The sequence below is a fragment of the Phoca vitulina genome, unplaced genomic scaffold (genome assembly GCF_004348235.1).
Source record: "Phoca vitulina isolate PV1807 unplaced genomic scaffold, GSC_HSeal_1.0 scaffold11, whole genome shotgun sequence".
Taxonomy (NCBI): domain Eukaryota; kingdom Metazoa; phylum Chordata; class Mammalia; order Carnivora; family Phocidae; genus Phoca; species Phoca vitulina.
In genome coordinates this window covers 36,187,075-36,203,801 of record NW_022589714.1, presented here as the reverse complement: position 1 = coordinate 36,203,801, position 16,727 = coordinate 36,187,075, and the positions used below count along the sequence as shown (strand labels likewise).

The window sequence follows — 16,727 nt, the reverse complement described above, 5'->3', positions numbered from 1 at the left end:
TGACTTACTGGTCACAGCCTTTATTTTTTCCAAGAACCCTCGGAGCCTTGAGCCCATTGGGTATCTGGCTTTCGAATTTTCCCCTTTCAAGCAATCGAAGAAAAAAAGCAAAAAGGAGGAAACCAGTGTGACTTCTACAAAGGACAACTCCTTACTGATGATAATTTTGTAGTTGTTTTACTTCAGAACAAGCTGAGCTTTGCTAAGGGAAATAACATTTTCTTAATGGAGCATGACTAAAAAAAAACAAATCAACCATAGAAACCTAGACATTTCCAGCCTCAGGTGATTCATGGGAAATCCAGACTGTAAGAATCACGGGGCAGTATAGAGTCAGACTGATGCCCAAGTTTAAAACCTGGCTTTGCCACTTCCTAGCTGTGTGACCTGGAGTGAGTTACTCCCTCGGCCTCAGTGTCCCCATCTGCAAAGTGGTGATGATAGTGGCCTACGTCCCAGGGTTATGGAAATTAGGTTAGTATTTAGAAAATACTTAGAGCAGGATATGGCGCTCGGTCAGCATAAGTCTTTGTTGGAGAAAAGTAAACAAGACTTAATGGCAGCAGAGACCTCTCTTATAAGGTTAGAAAAACAGATTTCATAATCACAGTGTAACAGGTCTTCTTTGCATCCCAGAATCACGTCGTGATCTTGCCTATGTCAATACTAAGAAACACCCCACAGTGTCACTTTAGGGAAAAAAAAAAAGAGTGGAGAAGTACTTATTATCAAATTCCTAACACACATTTGTTCTTCTTTGAATGCTGCATAGAGTAGTTTTCATAATTCAGTTGAAATGTTTTAAGTCATTCCTGAAACCTGATGGAAGAGAATACTGATACTGTTCAAATACATATGGGGCACAGCTTCCAGTTACTCAGCTTCTGTCCCCTAACCAGTCACTGCAACCTTGAGGAAAGATTAATGCCAGAAATACCATCCCACCTGGACTGCATCCCTGGAAAGAGGAGGAAGGTTGCAGAGCTGGGAATCCAAGAGAAGAGTTTCCTTCACAACCCCCACAAAGACCAATTCTCCCACACCTGACCCATCCTAAAGGAGGAACCACAATTTGGGAAGAAAGGAAACACATTTCCTAAGCCTATCGTTGGGATTCATAAGGACCCAGAACCAAGAATGCTGTTCCTGACTAAGACCTAAAGACAAGGCAGATGAGAAGGGAAAGGTTTTGCGTGTTTGCTAGGTAACGTGAGATGATGTCATGTATTGCCTCGCTTGAGCAGTGGGTTCTGGATAGGGGACAGGACGGAAGAAACAAAAAATATATTACCAGAAACTCTCCACACCTAAAATGCAGCTTGGTTCAAGGACTGGGTCTGAATTTTTTAAATAAGAACACAAGCAAATTATGTCCCAGTTCTGAAGCAGCACTGTTTCCCCAAAGAAAAGTTTTTACATACAGATTGGGATATCAGTCTTATACAAATAAAGTTATGCAATCAAGTTAATGCAAATAAGAGGTTTAACCACCAAGCCAGCTGGTCTGCACTTGAACTTCATCTTGGGGTTTCAAGCCTGAGATACAGAAGCGGTTTGGTTGTGGATTGTGTTTAACCTCACCATTCAGTTTCTGCAACACTGAAGGATAGGATTTTAGAATGGAAGACGTTAGAGATCTTGAATCCAAGACCTTCATCATCTTCATCATACCCGTGAGCACCATTCAGGCCCCACAAGCTCCGTCCCTTTGCACAGCTTCCCTCACAGCCAACGCTGCCCCACTGCACCTGCCCCTGGGCATGGCGTGCTCCCCCCTCCCATGGCCCCAGGCCACACTATCGCCTCAGAAGTGCTCCTCACACCACGGGAGCAGGCTGAGTGAGCAGAAGTCCTTTGTCTCACCCTCGAGAATGCTGAGAACCAGAGCCATATGCCACACCATCAGTTCCTTTTAAGCTGTTTTTGTACTGCTCAATCAGGCCTTGAGGCATGTTATGGCCAATGTTCTCGTATAGATGTTTTCTCTGCAGCCATTTCTCCTGGCGCCTATGACTCATTAAGTCTCACCCTTAATGGAGTTCTACTTGTGTAGATCGGATACAACTGTCCCTCCGCCCTGACCTCAGCTCTCCATGAATGCTGAGTACAGCTCAACTTCCTGACCTTCCCGTGAGGAAAGAGAGAAAGAAAAAGAAGCAGAGCTCACAGCCTGATCAATATTACATATGATCTCATTCGATCCTCAGAAACAACCCCATGAGACGGGAGTTATGTCCACATTCCAGATAGAAAAACTGAGGAGAGGTTCAGTAGCTTGGCACAGTTGCCTAGTAAGGGCTGACAGTCAAAACCCAGGCCAGTCCGACCCGTCGGCGCCTCATCCCTCACAGCACCATGCCGCCTCCTGGGACTAAGCACAGTGTTACCAACCCCATCTTTCCTGAGTCTTGCTTGCTTCTTTGAACGTAAATCTTCTGAATATGTCTTCCGCCAACCCTTACCCCCCTTCACGGTGTCATAGAAAAGGAGACAAATGGAAATAAAGGAGAAATCTGTTACAACGATATATATGCGATAATCTAGGTTTCAGCTGTCTGCCCACATTCCACCCTTCCTCCAAACAATGGAGAGACACGAGTGAGCAGCGGTGTTGCACACTAGTTCCCAGCTCAGAATCCAAGGCCGACTGCCTGAATGCTAGTCCTGGCTCACCACGGGCTTGAGGTGTGACCTTTGTTGGGTCACGTAACCCTTCTGCGCCTCTCTGTTCTTAATGTGTAAAATGGGCATGATCCTGACATTAGAAGGTTGTTCTAGGAATTAAATAAGAACGTACCTATAAATCCCATAGAAAAATGCCTGGCACACACTAATCATTCAATAACCATGAAGTATTATTTCTCTCTCTCCCCCCAAACCAGCGTGTCAATAGCAAGGCCTTACACAGGTTACCTTGGAGCAATTTGCTTACAGAATAATCCTGGACAAGGGCATCTTCAAGTAAAACTGAGTTCAAGTCAGAGAATGTCCAGATCAACCAGAAAGGTGATCAAGTGCCTGAGAGACAGGCTAAGAGGGTGTAAAGAAAGGATAAATGAAGAGGGGATGATTTTGCCTCTTCAAGGTCGAGGTCGGAAGGTTCCGTGTAGATGGTGAGAGTTTTAAGCATTTCTTTACTTTCACCTGCAGCCAAGATCTAATTCATCTCCAGCCATCAGCTCCTTCACCTCCCCCAGTCTGAAATCATCCAATGAAGATGCTTGGCCACCTCCGCTCCCCCCACACTGAATGACCACCTATGGACCATCACCACTCCCATGAAGCCAATCCAGGGAGAAACAAACCAGAGGATGTTCCCCTCCGAAACACGCCTTCATCTCTTTCTCCCTCATCCACTCCTGAATCCCTGAGGCCAAAGGGCTAAGTTCTTTTGCACCCCCAGCCGCAGCCTTCAGTAGCCTCACAGGTGAACAGCCTCTCCATTTTGTCATTCAAGAAACTGGAGTAATAGCTTCCAAACCACGACAGCCTCTGGTTCTGAGCAGTACCCTGTAGTCCCCTGAGTGGAGAGGCAATGTGAAATATAAACAGCACTGTGCCAGGAGTCAGGAGACTCAGCCCTAGTCTCTTCTCTCACCCTACTGGCCACATAACCTTGGGCAAGGCACTGTTCTTCCCTGGGACTCAGTTTCAGCTTCTGTAAAATGATGGATTAGACACAAACACACACAAAACACACACACACACACACAATTCTCCATGATCTCCAACTTGCTCTCCAACTTGAAGCTCTCTCCAAAGAAACCTAAAACAAATACCCTTTATGTCACTAAAGCCTAGTCCTAGGACAGTACCTTGAATTTCGTGTTCACATACATATAATTAAATGAAAAATAACAAGTTAAGCAGTTTAATAATAATAATAATAATAATTTTTTTTTTTTTTTTTGCCTTGGGATTCCTTAAAGGTGAACCTGGCTACAAACAGGAAAAGTTTACTTCAGATCTTATAGTCCCCTACTTCAGCCAAAGAATCAGGCAGATTGACCACTGAGTTTCTCTTTAGGAAAATAATTCAACATCTGGACAACAACTCTCAAACAGGAGATAATACAGCAAAAGACCAAAAAGAGAGGGAGAAACGTGTAACTAAAAGGGAGAATAGCTCCTCTCCAACCTGATATCCCTCATAGCATTTTTCCCTGAAGAAATTCATGGCTGTCCTGGCTAAAGACAAATCCTGTGGACAGTGAAATAAATTCTTTCTGTAACCCCAGCCTTCCGCTCTTAGGAAACATTTTTCCCCCACCTTCAAGGATTACTGTTAGATTATCTTATAAAAATTCAAGCACAAAGTCCCAACGAATTACAAAGATACATGATCTGTGGTAAATGTGTAATTTAAGAACTTCTTTTTAAAAAAAAAAATTATTTATTTGACACAGAGAGAGAGAGAGCACAAGCAGAGGGAGCAGCAGGCAGAGGGAGAGGGAGAAGCAGGCTCCCCGCTGAGCAGGGAGCCTGATGCGGGACTCGATCCCAGGACCCCAGGATCATGACCTGAGCCAATGGCAGACGCTTAACCAACTGAGCCACCCAGGTGCCCCTAAGAACTTCTTTATAGGGGACAGTAACGCTCACACTAATGAGGTAATAAGAACTAATAAGAATACATGAAAGTTAAAGAGGGTTTCAGTATAGCAAAAGTCTGAACTTCTTTACTGATAGTTAGACTGAGAGGAAGGTACGGCCTAAACACATGTATCCTAGGAGCTGCCCACCCTTGACAGGTGGATATGAGCTGCTGGCCTCCTGCCAGCCCGTACGAGTGGAGTAACTTGTCCAAAGCAGGAAAGCATTTACCAAGTGCAAAGCTGTTCTCAGGAACTCTGTTGTGGCTGGGGTTCCCTGGCCCATAGGAGGAGACCAAGGTCTCCCTCAGCATAAAAATTCAGAAATGCATGAGCGCCTTGGACACGGCTTCTCCACTGCAATCGAGGTGACACACTTGAAGGGACTGAAAGACCTAAAAGCAGTTCTCTAATAGCTGCTCAGTCGCTACCATGCCACCGAAATGTCTCACACTCTCCCTAAAAGCACGCGCAGTTACTGCACGTTCTCCTGGGCCTCCCCCCACCCCACCCCCCGGTGTCCTCACTTAAGTGGAAATTCTCACTGCCCTGACCTTACTCTACTGGAAGCACGAGGGAAAACTCTGCCGTGTGGCAGCGAGCACACAGTCCTTCCTCGGCATCTGTGTGGGGTGAAGCCTGGCCTCTTATCTCTGCCCGGCAGCCCCCGTACTCCACCCGCCAGCACCCCGCAGGATCAATCAGGACAATGTTTCCCGGGACAGGCATCAGCAGGGTGGCAATATGCTCGGTTACAGCAAAATGGTCACATAGATCGAAATCGGGTGTCCCTGTGGTGAGGGGTTCAAGTTTCCTCATTTTACAAACAAAGTTGAGATTCAAAGAGAGCTAGATTCAAAGAGAGGTAAAAACTAGTATTTTTCAGGAAGAGACGGAGCAGCCTTTTAGGAGAAGAACCAGATCCGGACTTCAGGTCTCATAAGCCAAAGTCATTTCTGCCACCACGGCTCCGCCTGTGGGCTGCAACCCAGACTCTGAAGAATAAACCCATGACTCGGCTCAACCAGCTCATACTTGTTAAAAGGACTGCATTTGGGATATCCTTACCCTGTGTAGCAGTCCAGCGTGCCTCCTTCCAACTCTCCTCCACAGCACTATTTGGGCACTGAATTAAGAAGGTATTCACAACCATTCACTCTCTGGGGTTCTCTCTGAGGACAGCTGGGGTGCGCTGGAGTCTACAGCTGGTGGCGTCTGTCTACTGTCCCTCTTGGCCCCTCTCTCCACTCAAAGTATATCGGTTCCCCGAGCAAACAGATGAAAGGTAGGCGAGCACATTGCACCCCAAGCTACTCTGTCTCCCTCTATGGCTCTGGTTCGCCTGACAGACAAATTGTAGCAAGTGAATGGCTGAGGTCTTGAGGTAAAAACTAGTATTTTTCAGGAGGAGACGGAGGAAGGATGGAGCAATTTGTAAGCAAATTCCAGGGTAACTGCCACCTTTTCCTCACTTCCACATGTATCTGACGGTCCTGTTTTATAACTCATCCCTTCAGCAGTCCACAGACTGGGCAACAGTTACTGCTAAATATAAGGCGGAACACTAGTGGCTGGAACTCAAGAAGCTCTCCAGGAAGAACCAGACTGCTTCCTTAAGTGCAGCTGCATGCATTATAAAGGAGACTACTTTGGCCTTTTTCAGGGTCATTCTTTCTGTGAGTGAATCAGGAAACTGAGAGATTACCAGAGAGGACGGAGGTGATGATGAGTCATCTCCACCATCATCACCACCCTCATCACTACTAGCACTTTGCAGACCACTGGCTGGGTGGCCAGCAACATACCACACCGAGTGGTTAACCAATTGGACCTTGATCACATAGCTAGTAAGTGGAACCAGATTCCAGAGTCTTTGCTCTTAAGCACATATGATAACACCTTTTTTCTAACCTTATAAACAGAGGCTCAGAGAAGTAAAAGGTCTTCACTGAAATGGACAGGGAATGGAAAATCTAGAATTTGAGAACCCAGCTTTATGGATGTCATTTCTAGTTTGTGATACTGCTTTCCTCCCAAAGCCTCCTTGTCTTCACCACCTCTGCTGCTCTCGCCTCTGCCCCAACCACAGGACTCCCATAGGCTTCTCTGCTTAAGGCCCCCCACCAGACTAAGCCATTTCCGTTCTGCTTAAACACAAGCATTGAAGCGTTCACAAGTTAGCGGTTTTCTCTCTCTTCACATCACCCAGCTCCCCAGTGTCCGTGGGCCAAAGCGTTCCATTCTGAAGAAGCAAATCAGATGGAGGAATATCAGCAGTTTTTTGTAGCTGTTTTTTGCATATTTTAAAGCACTGCTGTCATGGAAGCGTCCTTTAGCTCTGAATAAGAATTCTTGGTATCTATGGCAATGTCGTGTCAAGAACCCACCTTAATCCCTAACACCAAATATTATTATAAGTCAAAAGGAAAAAAAAATCCAATATTTAGTGGGTTGAAAACAATCCAACCTCGAAAAGGATTAAGTAGATGAATTAGTTCATGGTTGCTCTCGACTAGTGTTATCTAGAACTTTCTATGATGGAAATGTTTTCTATCCGTCCTGTCCAATATGGCAATTAGTAGCCACGTGTGGCTGTCGGGCCTTTGAACTGTGGCTGGTACAACTGAGGTACTGAATTTTTTATTTTAGCTCATTTTACCTTTAAATTACATAGCGCGGGTGGCTACCGTACGGGCCAGCCAGGCTCCAGACCACCCCTCCCAGGACCCCGTGCTATTGACCAGGCATGGGGTCACACAAATAAAAGCCAGAGTCTGCTCTCGAAGGACTTATAAGCAATGTGGGGAGATAAACCACATACACACAAGCAATTAGTGACAGACAATAAGAGCTACAGGAATTAAGAAAGAGCATCTTAGAACCTAGTTCTACAGAATGAGTCCTTTACCCTTTTGCTACTGGGGTTACAAAACAGTCTGCTTGAGAAAGAGTATGCCACCTGCCTGCATTATCGCTTCTGCGGTCCATTGAAAGGAGATGCCATTGTCCTTATACGTCATGTGCTTGAAGTAGCTACCCCCGAAGGGATTGCTGCCCCTGTCAAGTGCTTACTATCTCCCCAAGACATGGGACTAAGAATGTGCTAATCAGGAACTAAGCTCAGTGTAAACAAGATAAATCCAATTCCTGTTTCTCTCATTTTATCATCAGAGCCTGAAGTCAGAGAAAAAGGAAAAATGACCAGGGAGAAATACTGTCCATTTCTTGCTCCTTTTATCACCTTGCAGGGCCCTCCTCTCAGGAATTTCCTCTCATCTGTACAAGCATTTTCCAGGGGATTTCTACTCCTCGACCTGCTTTTCAAAACTTCCCCTCCAGAGCCCTAGGCCAACAGGTTGGCCGGGAAGCCAACTTCACACCTTTTGCAAATAGTTGAAGAGAAGGGGGAATAAAGGAAGGAAAAGAGAGACAAGTAGGGAAGGGAGAGAGAAGAGGGAGGAGGGAAGGGAAGGTAAATAGAAATGGCCCATAAAGGAACAGTGAAGAGAGAGCAGCAGCTGATGGCCGTCCTCAGCATCCCTGTTCTCAAGGGGGACTGGACCACAGTTCTCGACCTTCCATGGTTACCAGGAAGTGAATGGCACGACTATTTTGAGATCATATGAGCCTCTCGCCTTGCAACGTAGGGCCAGTTAGGTACAGACCAAGTTTCACTATCTTTACTTTTGTGCCTTTTGTGACAAAACAAACAAAACAAAAACTACTGTTTCCCGTGTAAGCTCCCAAGGAATGTGAACCCACACTCTTCTTAACTTTAAATGGACCATTTTGGACCTACCACTTGCCTCACTGTGTTGGGGTTATACTACGGAAAGAACTAAAGGTTTTCAAAAGTGACAAAAACATGGCAAATGGAGCATTAACAATAGACTTACATCTTGATGACACTCAGACCTGGTAATAAACTCTCACACAGACTTTTGTGTCTAAAAATTCTGAAGGGACTTCTAATTCTGTTGCTGCAGGAGACATATTACAGGGAACCACAGTACAGTCCCGACCTACCAGACGTAACATTGCTATGACTTCAGAAACGAAGGAAGAATACAAGGGACCACAGCACCTCCGCTCTTCGATCCTCCTGGCCACATAATGTCTCATCTGGTGTTTCCAACTCTAGCATTCCGTGAAAGTGGGATTGCAGTTTTGTAGAGTTCAACTTTAAAAACCCTAAGTCCATGGTAGGTAGAGAGGGGTGAGTGGGACCTAATAGAGAAGAGGCTCTTGTTGGTGACAAAGATGGGAACCAATAGCCCAGCTTCAGAGCACTGACAGTCTATAAGGCAATCAAGGTCATGGCCAGGTCTGCTAAAGGTAGGCAGGGGTAAGGGAGGTCCTGCACGACCTCTTATACAGCACGCCCCAGAGCTAGGTGATTGTATCCTCACTCTCATCCTCATGAACAATTCAGTGGGAAATGGATGAGGACCACAGAAAGATCTTATTATACAGGATCATCTGCTGCCCAGAACTCACTGCGATCAGATCAAACAGGTAGTGTTTCTAGGGGCTTCTCTGAGCCCCTGGGACAGTTTTTATGAAACAGAACCTCTCTTTGTAATGGGATCTTACCTGGTTGTACCTTTGAGAATAGCAATTTGGAAAGAAGAGACCTTCCTTAGTGGGGGGGGGGGGGGGGGGGGAGAAAAAACACCTTCAATATAAACATAGCAACGCAAAAACCTGGGGGAAAGGTTAAACTATGGGAAAAGGTGGTTACACCTGAAGGAGACTACCGTGATTTAGCTGGAAAAGCATATTGCCCAGCTACTGCTATCGCAGGAGGCATGGCCAGGCTCTGTTCGATTCGGCACTTCTTTTTATGAAACAGGATATTGTTTCAAGGACACAGGCACAGAAGTTTACAAGGTGACAGTGGCCATAAGAATGTCTCAGGTCACTCACTGCATTAGGCTGCTTTCTGCTGCTGGACCCAGTTTTACTTCTACAACTCCCAGTGTTCTCAAGAATTCTGACAACTAGGCTGCAAAAGAGCGTTTAGAAATACAGCTGTCCGAGATCTAATCCATAAGTGCAACCACTAGAGGAATGGAGTCACTTCTTTAATAAAGTGGGAGGACAGTTCCAGATATTTACAAATCCAGCAGGATGTTCTCTGCTAATTTTCTCCTAATTAGACAGATCAGAATGAGTGTTCTGACTGGCCACTTAAAGGGCAATTCAATGAAATATCTGATCCTAGGCTGATCCTAGACCAGGGGACGAAGGGATGTTATCAATCAAGGGCTTTACTGGGTCAATTGGCAACACTGGAATATGGACAGTGAATTAAAATATCGTATCCATGTTAAACTGATTGAGGTTGAAAATTACCTTTTTTTTTTTTTTAAAAGAGACTGTCCTTATTGTTAGGAAATACATACTGAAGTATCTAGGCATAAAGTGCCATGAGATGATTTAGAAAAATTACTGTACCTATGTACAATAGTGACTTATGATGGGTAACACCCTGATAAACCCAGTGCAGGCTGAAAATATCATTTAATAGAGTAAGTCGTAAATGCATGTAATACATCTAACCCATTATTCTCAATTAAAAAAAAAATACACCTCATCTACCAAACATCACACCTTAGCCTAGCCTACCTTAACCATGCTCAGAACACTCCTATTAGCCTACATCAGGCAAAATCATCTAACACAAAGCGTATTTTAAAATAAAGGGTTGGATATCTCATGCAATTTATTGAATGCTCTACTGAAAGTGAAAAACAGAACGGTTATTCGGGTACATAATGGTTATAAGTGTACTGGTTGTTCACCCTTGTGATCACGTGGCTGATTGGGAGCTGCTGTTGCCCAGCATCATGAAAGAGGCTCATACTGCATATCACGAGCCCAGGAAAAGATCAAAATTCATAATTTGAAGTATGATTTCTACTGAATGCATATCATTTTGGCATCATTGTAATGTTAACAAATCTTACGTTGAACTATCATTAAGTCAGGGACAGTCTGTATATATAAACTATATATTGTATATTACAAAACATTAGGGGCACCCGGGTAGCTCAGTCAGTTAAGCGTCTGACTTCGGCTCAGGTCATGATCCCTGGGTCCTGGGATCGAGCCCCGCATCGGGCTCCCTGCTCAGTGGGGAGTCTGCCTCTCCCTCTCCCTCTGCCCCTCCCTTCGCTCATGCTCTCTCTCAAATAAATAAATAAAATCTTTAAAAAAAAACATTATATTATACATACCATATAACATTATATGTAACAAACTAGTCTATATTATACATATGTCATAATATCAAGTCTGCATGTATTTTTATGTAAAAAGAGCAAATAATAAAGCAAAAGGGCAAAAGTCAACAATAGTTCAACCTGGGCACGGGTACATTGGTATTCTTTGTACTATTGCAAATTTTTCTGAAGTCTGAAATGACGTCCAATTAAAAATATGTTTTATTAAAAAGGAAGGGAGAAAGCCTTCCTTCCCCAGCTGGGTTGCCAGCAAAGAGATGTCTTATTCAAGTCTATACAGGCTCTATCCCAGGTAGGATGTTGGCTTCAGTCTGATTTTCACTTGGTTTGGTCGTTCATACAGACTAGCAAAAGGAAGCAAAATGAGGTGTTTTGGTTTTTTTTGTTTTGTTTTGTTTTTACTTTCTCTAAATATCTGATTATAAAAATTGCGTGTGCTTACTATAGAAAATTTGGGGAAAAGAACAGAAAATTAATAAAGAAGAAAAAGAAACATACATAAATTCCACCACATCCCGCCAAACTGGAAGAAACATTATTTTTATTTTGGCATACTTCTCTTCAGTCTTTTCCCAAAGTTTTGAGAATTGGGATTATATTGTATAAAGTGTGTAGCCTGGTTTGGTTTTGTTGTTTTTCCTTTAACCTAGTATTAATATTTTCCTATGTCATGGGTAAAAAGGAAAAAAAAAAACTCCATTAAATCTTCAATGTCAACACAGTATTCCACTATATGGATATGCCATAATTTACTTTTTCATTTCCCTAAAACTAGACCTTTAATTATTTCCAATTCTTATTTATTACACATAATGCTGAGTTAAAAGTTTAAGACCTTTGTGCTTAAATCTTTTTTAAAAAAAGTATTCCTGGTTTATACCTTTATGACAGATTCGCAAAAATTAAGTTATTGGGGCAAAGGGTATAAACATTTTTAAGACTCAATGCAAAAAAAGGTCAAATGACTTTTTTAGAAAATTAGGCTTATGCCTTTATCTTTAAAAAGGAGACACCTGAAGGAGATTATCAAAACTTTGGGCTGATATCTCATTGAGGATTTAAAGAAAGGGAAGTTACTGCCACAAGCTAAAAACTACAGTCTTCAGACCAAATTTCACTGCGGGGACAAGTTCTGTAAGCTATTGTTTGTCTTCAGAAAAGGAAAAACTGAAATATTCTAACCTGTATCAACACACACTGGCTGCTAGGTAGAAGATACAGGGTCCAGTCTCAGATGATAACCGGTATATTAAGCTTTGGGTGCCTAAAATCTAAAAGACCTTCCTATCCTCCTGATAGAAATGGGATCCTAAAAATACAAGGAGCCGAAAAGCACATGGGAGAAAGTGATAGGAATCTATAAGCAAGGTTCAGATTCAAAAAGGCAGACTTAATTAAGACAAGTTGGTTTTTTTGCCCTCTAATTTTTCAGTAGTCAATGGTCAGAGGAGACATAGAGTCAGTCCCGTCTGTCCTGCACAAACAACCAGCCCGGGTCAAGGACACAGCCAAACCTCCCCGAATGCTACCTCCTTGCTTGTTAAATGACATGGGTGAACAAGTCCCTAAAGGTCATTCTCAGGTCTCTGGTGTGTCAACATTCTCCTTTAAATGTGCCAGGGGAGAAAAGGGCAGAGTGGTGATTCTCTCTGAACGTACTAGATCCAATGCTGACCACCTCATTTTTCATAACACAACTAGACCAAATGGCACTTGGTAGACACAAGCTTCTAGAAGCTTTACATTTTCCCCTCTTTCAGGCAGTGAGGACTGAGAAAGGAAAGGCAGGGGGATATGTGAGCAAGGAGAAAAGAAGGCTCACCATGGCCATTGCAGTAGTAGATCCACTTCTCCCGGTTCTGGGTTGGGGTTATGGATTTCTTCAGCCCTGCCTTTTCCACAATGGCGCTGGGATCCTGCCGGGGCCCCTTTTTCAGAGTCCTTGAGCTTTTCCGGATACTGCATACCACTATCACCACAAGCACCAGCAGCAGGAAAAGCACAATCATCCAGGGCAAATGTTCATTGATGTCAAAATGCTTGTGTAAGTTCTGTCGGGGGTGACCCCTCTTGAGGCCTTTGATGGGCGTGCTGGATTTCTCACCCCCAGTGGCCTCCATGGATGGCAGCAGCTTCAGGATGTGTCTGTGGTGGGGGCCTTGCTGGTGGTTGACTACCTGGAGGCTTGGGAGGGTCTTGTTCATGCCTTCCTCACCCCTCGCTGAGCTTGTGTTGTCAGGGACTGTCCCTTCCTGGATGCCACTCGGTACCTTTGGTCTAACAGAGGCAGAAGAGTTGGATTCTGTTGAGTTCATGCCTAGAAAAAAGGAGGGGGGAGAGCTTTTCTATATTTGGGGATCTGCATATTCCTCCTCTTCCTGCTCATCTCCAAGCCAGGCCAGATAATAAAAGAAGAGATGGACTTTGGAGCTTAAGAATAAATTACACTGCACACTTTTGTAAAGACTCTTAACAGCACCTTTATGTGGAAAGTAAAAACTAAACTTCACAGCTAAACTCACTTCCTCATGGCAAAACCAACAGCATCCTCACGGATCCAACATCTGAGCTTCACAGCAGGTTCCCCCATGCTTCACATACACAACACACTCAAGTACGTTCAGGGTTCTAGTCAACTCTTAAAATTGTGTCGATTGTTCACAAAACTAGTTCAAATTTAATCCCTTTATCCCTCCTCTCCCACCTTTTGGCCATTTCAAGATACAATGGTAAAATTGAGAATACGACTAAGATAGGGAGAAGAGCTCAAACTCAAATCCAAATCTGACCAGTGAAAGCTTTGGTGAGACGAATCAGTGAATAAAACAAGGCAGGACTTTCTCAGGATCTATTATTAAGAGATAAGTTTTGGGCTGGCGGCTTAGTGGACTTCCTTCAAAGAAGCTTCCACAGCAGTCTTCACTAAGGAGTGTGAGAGCCAGGGATTTCAAGTCCCAAGAGACAGGACCTGGATTGCATCAGTTCCTGAGAAAACCTGGACAGGCCATTGGAGCTCTCTGAGCCTGTTTCTTCATTTCAAAATGGTGGTCATAAGGCCCTCCTTATAGAGTTATCATGAAGGTCCAGTGTAATCACACATGAAGAGTATATTAGAAAGCACAACTCAAGTTGGCTATCACCTCAAGAAAATTAATCAAAAAGGATCTGAAAATAAAGAATAAATTTTGTATTCTGCCTGAGGCCCCAAATCCTGAGGACAACTAGGATACTTGATGAAGGGAATAAAATTAAAATCGTTTGAAAAAGTTAAACTTACTATTTTCCAGATGGGAATGCCAGTTATCCTCAACAGGCTACAAACTTGTCCATTTCCCAAAGGTTCTAACTTTCTTTCCCCTTTTTTGCCCCACCTTGGTTCCAATATTTATCCCTCCCTTCTAGGCGATCATGGTATTTTCTCCTCTTTTCCTTCCTTCTTTCCTTCTGGCTGTGTCTATCCAGGATTGATTCCGTGTTGGAAAGCTTTGAATATGGAAGGAACTTTGAACATCTAAATCACTCATGTATTTGACAAATTTGAAACCAAGGCCTGAAGAAGTGACTTATATAAGGCCATGCACGTCCTTATTTCTCTCAGTCTTTCTTTTTAAGCTTGATGCGACCTAGTTTTTTAGATGTTTGATCCCCCCAATGGAAAATCTGAGTCTAAATGTTTCTAATATATCCAGAGAAGATAGATTAAACTAGCCACAAAAATGGAGGCCCCTTCTTCAAGGGGTGACTTTGGAATATACAAAATGGAGAAAACATCCTTGGTTCAAGCCCATTTTTGGTAGTTCCACTGGGCTCAAAGACTTTTTCAAATAAATAACACATGAGGTTAAGTTACCTTTGGGAACATAAGTGGAGGAAGGGACTTCATGGGACTCCATGTGCTCCGGGTGTGAAAAGATGGCTGTGCCAGGGGCAGGTGAGGTCGTGCTGGAGGACGGAAGTGTGCCACAGACATTGTCTGCTTCCTTGGTCCCCGGCTTGATCACCACCAGGTTCTGACTCAGACAGTCTGTGTATGCTTTGCATTTCATCACACTAGAAGGCACATCAGAGAAGGTACCGCGAGCACACTGCTTACACCGCACATCCTCGGTCTCTGTCCCTTTCTTCCGCACACCCCAACCCACGGGACACACCGTATGGGGGGCGCAGGTACCATTAAACTGGAACATGCCAGGTGGGCAAGCACATTCTCGGTCAGTCAAGGCAGCACAAGGTAATTTCTCAACCATTGGCCATGGGCATGGCTGACTACAGTCATGGCATTTCTCTATGCCATTCTCATGCCTGGTAAAGGTCCCCACAGGGCAACTGCTACAGACACGCAGGCTCGTGTTGGTACAGTGCTCAGACACATAGGTTCCTGCCGGACACTTGTCACAGGTTAGCACCTGGCCGGTGGCACGGTCAACATGGCGGTATTTGCCAACGAGATTTGGGGCCTTCGGTTCTGGCTGAGCAGTGGTGGTGCTAAGGAATCCGAGCTGAAAGAAATAAAAGGGGAGGGAAAAGGAACAAAAACCAAGAAGGGGTTACACAGGAACAGAGGAGAAGAAAAGATGGAACAATCCCAACACCACCACCATCATTCCCATTAAAGATCTGACCAGTACTGCATCCTCTTAACACTACTAGAGCAACACAGTAGAAAGAAAGACTCCGATTCCATCCTGGGGCCTGGCCTACTAGCTACAAAGCTTTGGTTTTGTTTCATGACCTTTGCCTCAACTTCCTTTTTTTCTGTCTATCAAATGAAGCTCAAATCGATTATAAAAATCAATTGAGAATATGAACATGTAAGCACTTTGTTGTTCATTTTCAAAATGCTATATAGAGGTGCCTGGCTGGATCAGTTGGTAGAGCATGTGATCCTTGATCTCAGGGTCATGGATTCAAGCCCCATGTTGGACGTAGAGCTTACTTAAAAAAAAATTTTTTTCTCAAATTTAAAAAAAAATTTTTTAAATGCTGTGTAGAAGTGAAAAATCCTAATGCAAGAAGAAAATAACTTGCTGAATAGCCTGTCTTCCTTCCCATGACACAAATGTTAAGTTGCCATTTCTTAGTACCAGGACATAGCTGAGAAATAGGATGGAATGTGTTCAAGCTGCTTCTGCTAGAGCACCAGATTACCCACATGGAGTTAACTGATAATGCTGGGGTTTTTCAAAGATTTTGTCTATGCAAAAAGCCAAACATCTTTTGGTTTTGGTTTTGTTTTATTTGCAAAACAGAGGCAGGCCCTTGGCATTCTTAATTTGCTTTAAACAACAGAGTTGATGCTTTTCGAGGTATATCCTGTTCGCTCAGCCTCTAAAGGCCATGGTCACTGGAGCGTGGACCTGCAGACACCTAGGAAGTCCAGGCACAAAGCTGGGCCCAGCAGGGACTCAACAGAAGTAAATTTAATTCATAGGACAGAAACCTCACCCAGCTAGACAGGATTTTATACTACCTTCCAGACTGGAAACTTGGGAGAAAGGAAATTATATTTGTGGTAGTAAATCCTGAGGTCCTTTTGGAGAGCAGTGGGAAAATGTTTAAGAATGAATACGGAGAGAGAGCTTTTCTGCATGAATGAAGATTGAGAGGTTCCAAGGATGAAGTTTCCACGGCCTTCCAGAAAATGGAGAACGGTTATGTGTAAAGAAAATAGTGGCCATCCCATACTACCAGCTACCCATCAGGGCAAGTTCCTTCTAAATTAGTACCAGGAACTAAGAGAATAAAACAAGAATTTCTTCAAAAATTGATCAGAGTTCCTGTCTCCTTAGCACCTTGAAAGTTAACCCAAGATTCAGTTCCCCTCCACCTCAAATCAACGATCTGAATCAAAAGTATCTCCCTTAAAGTCCCTTACCCTATCCTAGAGCTG

The 16,727-nt window shown here is 43.8% G+C and overlaps 1 protein-coding gene across 1 annotated transcript in view; it reads right to left on the bottom strand.

Annotated features, from left to right (window-relative positions):
• TNFRSF21 (TNF receptor superfamily member 21) overlaps window positions 1-16,727 on the bottom strand; it is a 66,243-nt gene that overhangs the window by 30,674 nt on the left and 18,842 nt on the right. The window contains exons 2-3 of the mRNA XM_032409687.1: window positions 14,688-15,336; window positions 12,660-13,154 (exon numbers count right to left, since the gene is read on the bottom strand). Of these exons, the coding sequence (XP_032265578.1) occupies window positions 12,660-13,154; window positions 14,688-15,336 (1,144 nt within the window). The remainder of the gene's footprint in view (window positions 1-12,659; window positions 13,155-14,687; window positions 15,337-16,727) is intronic.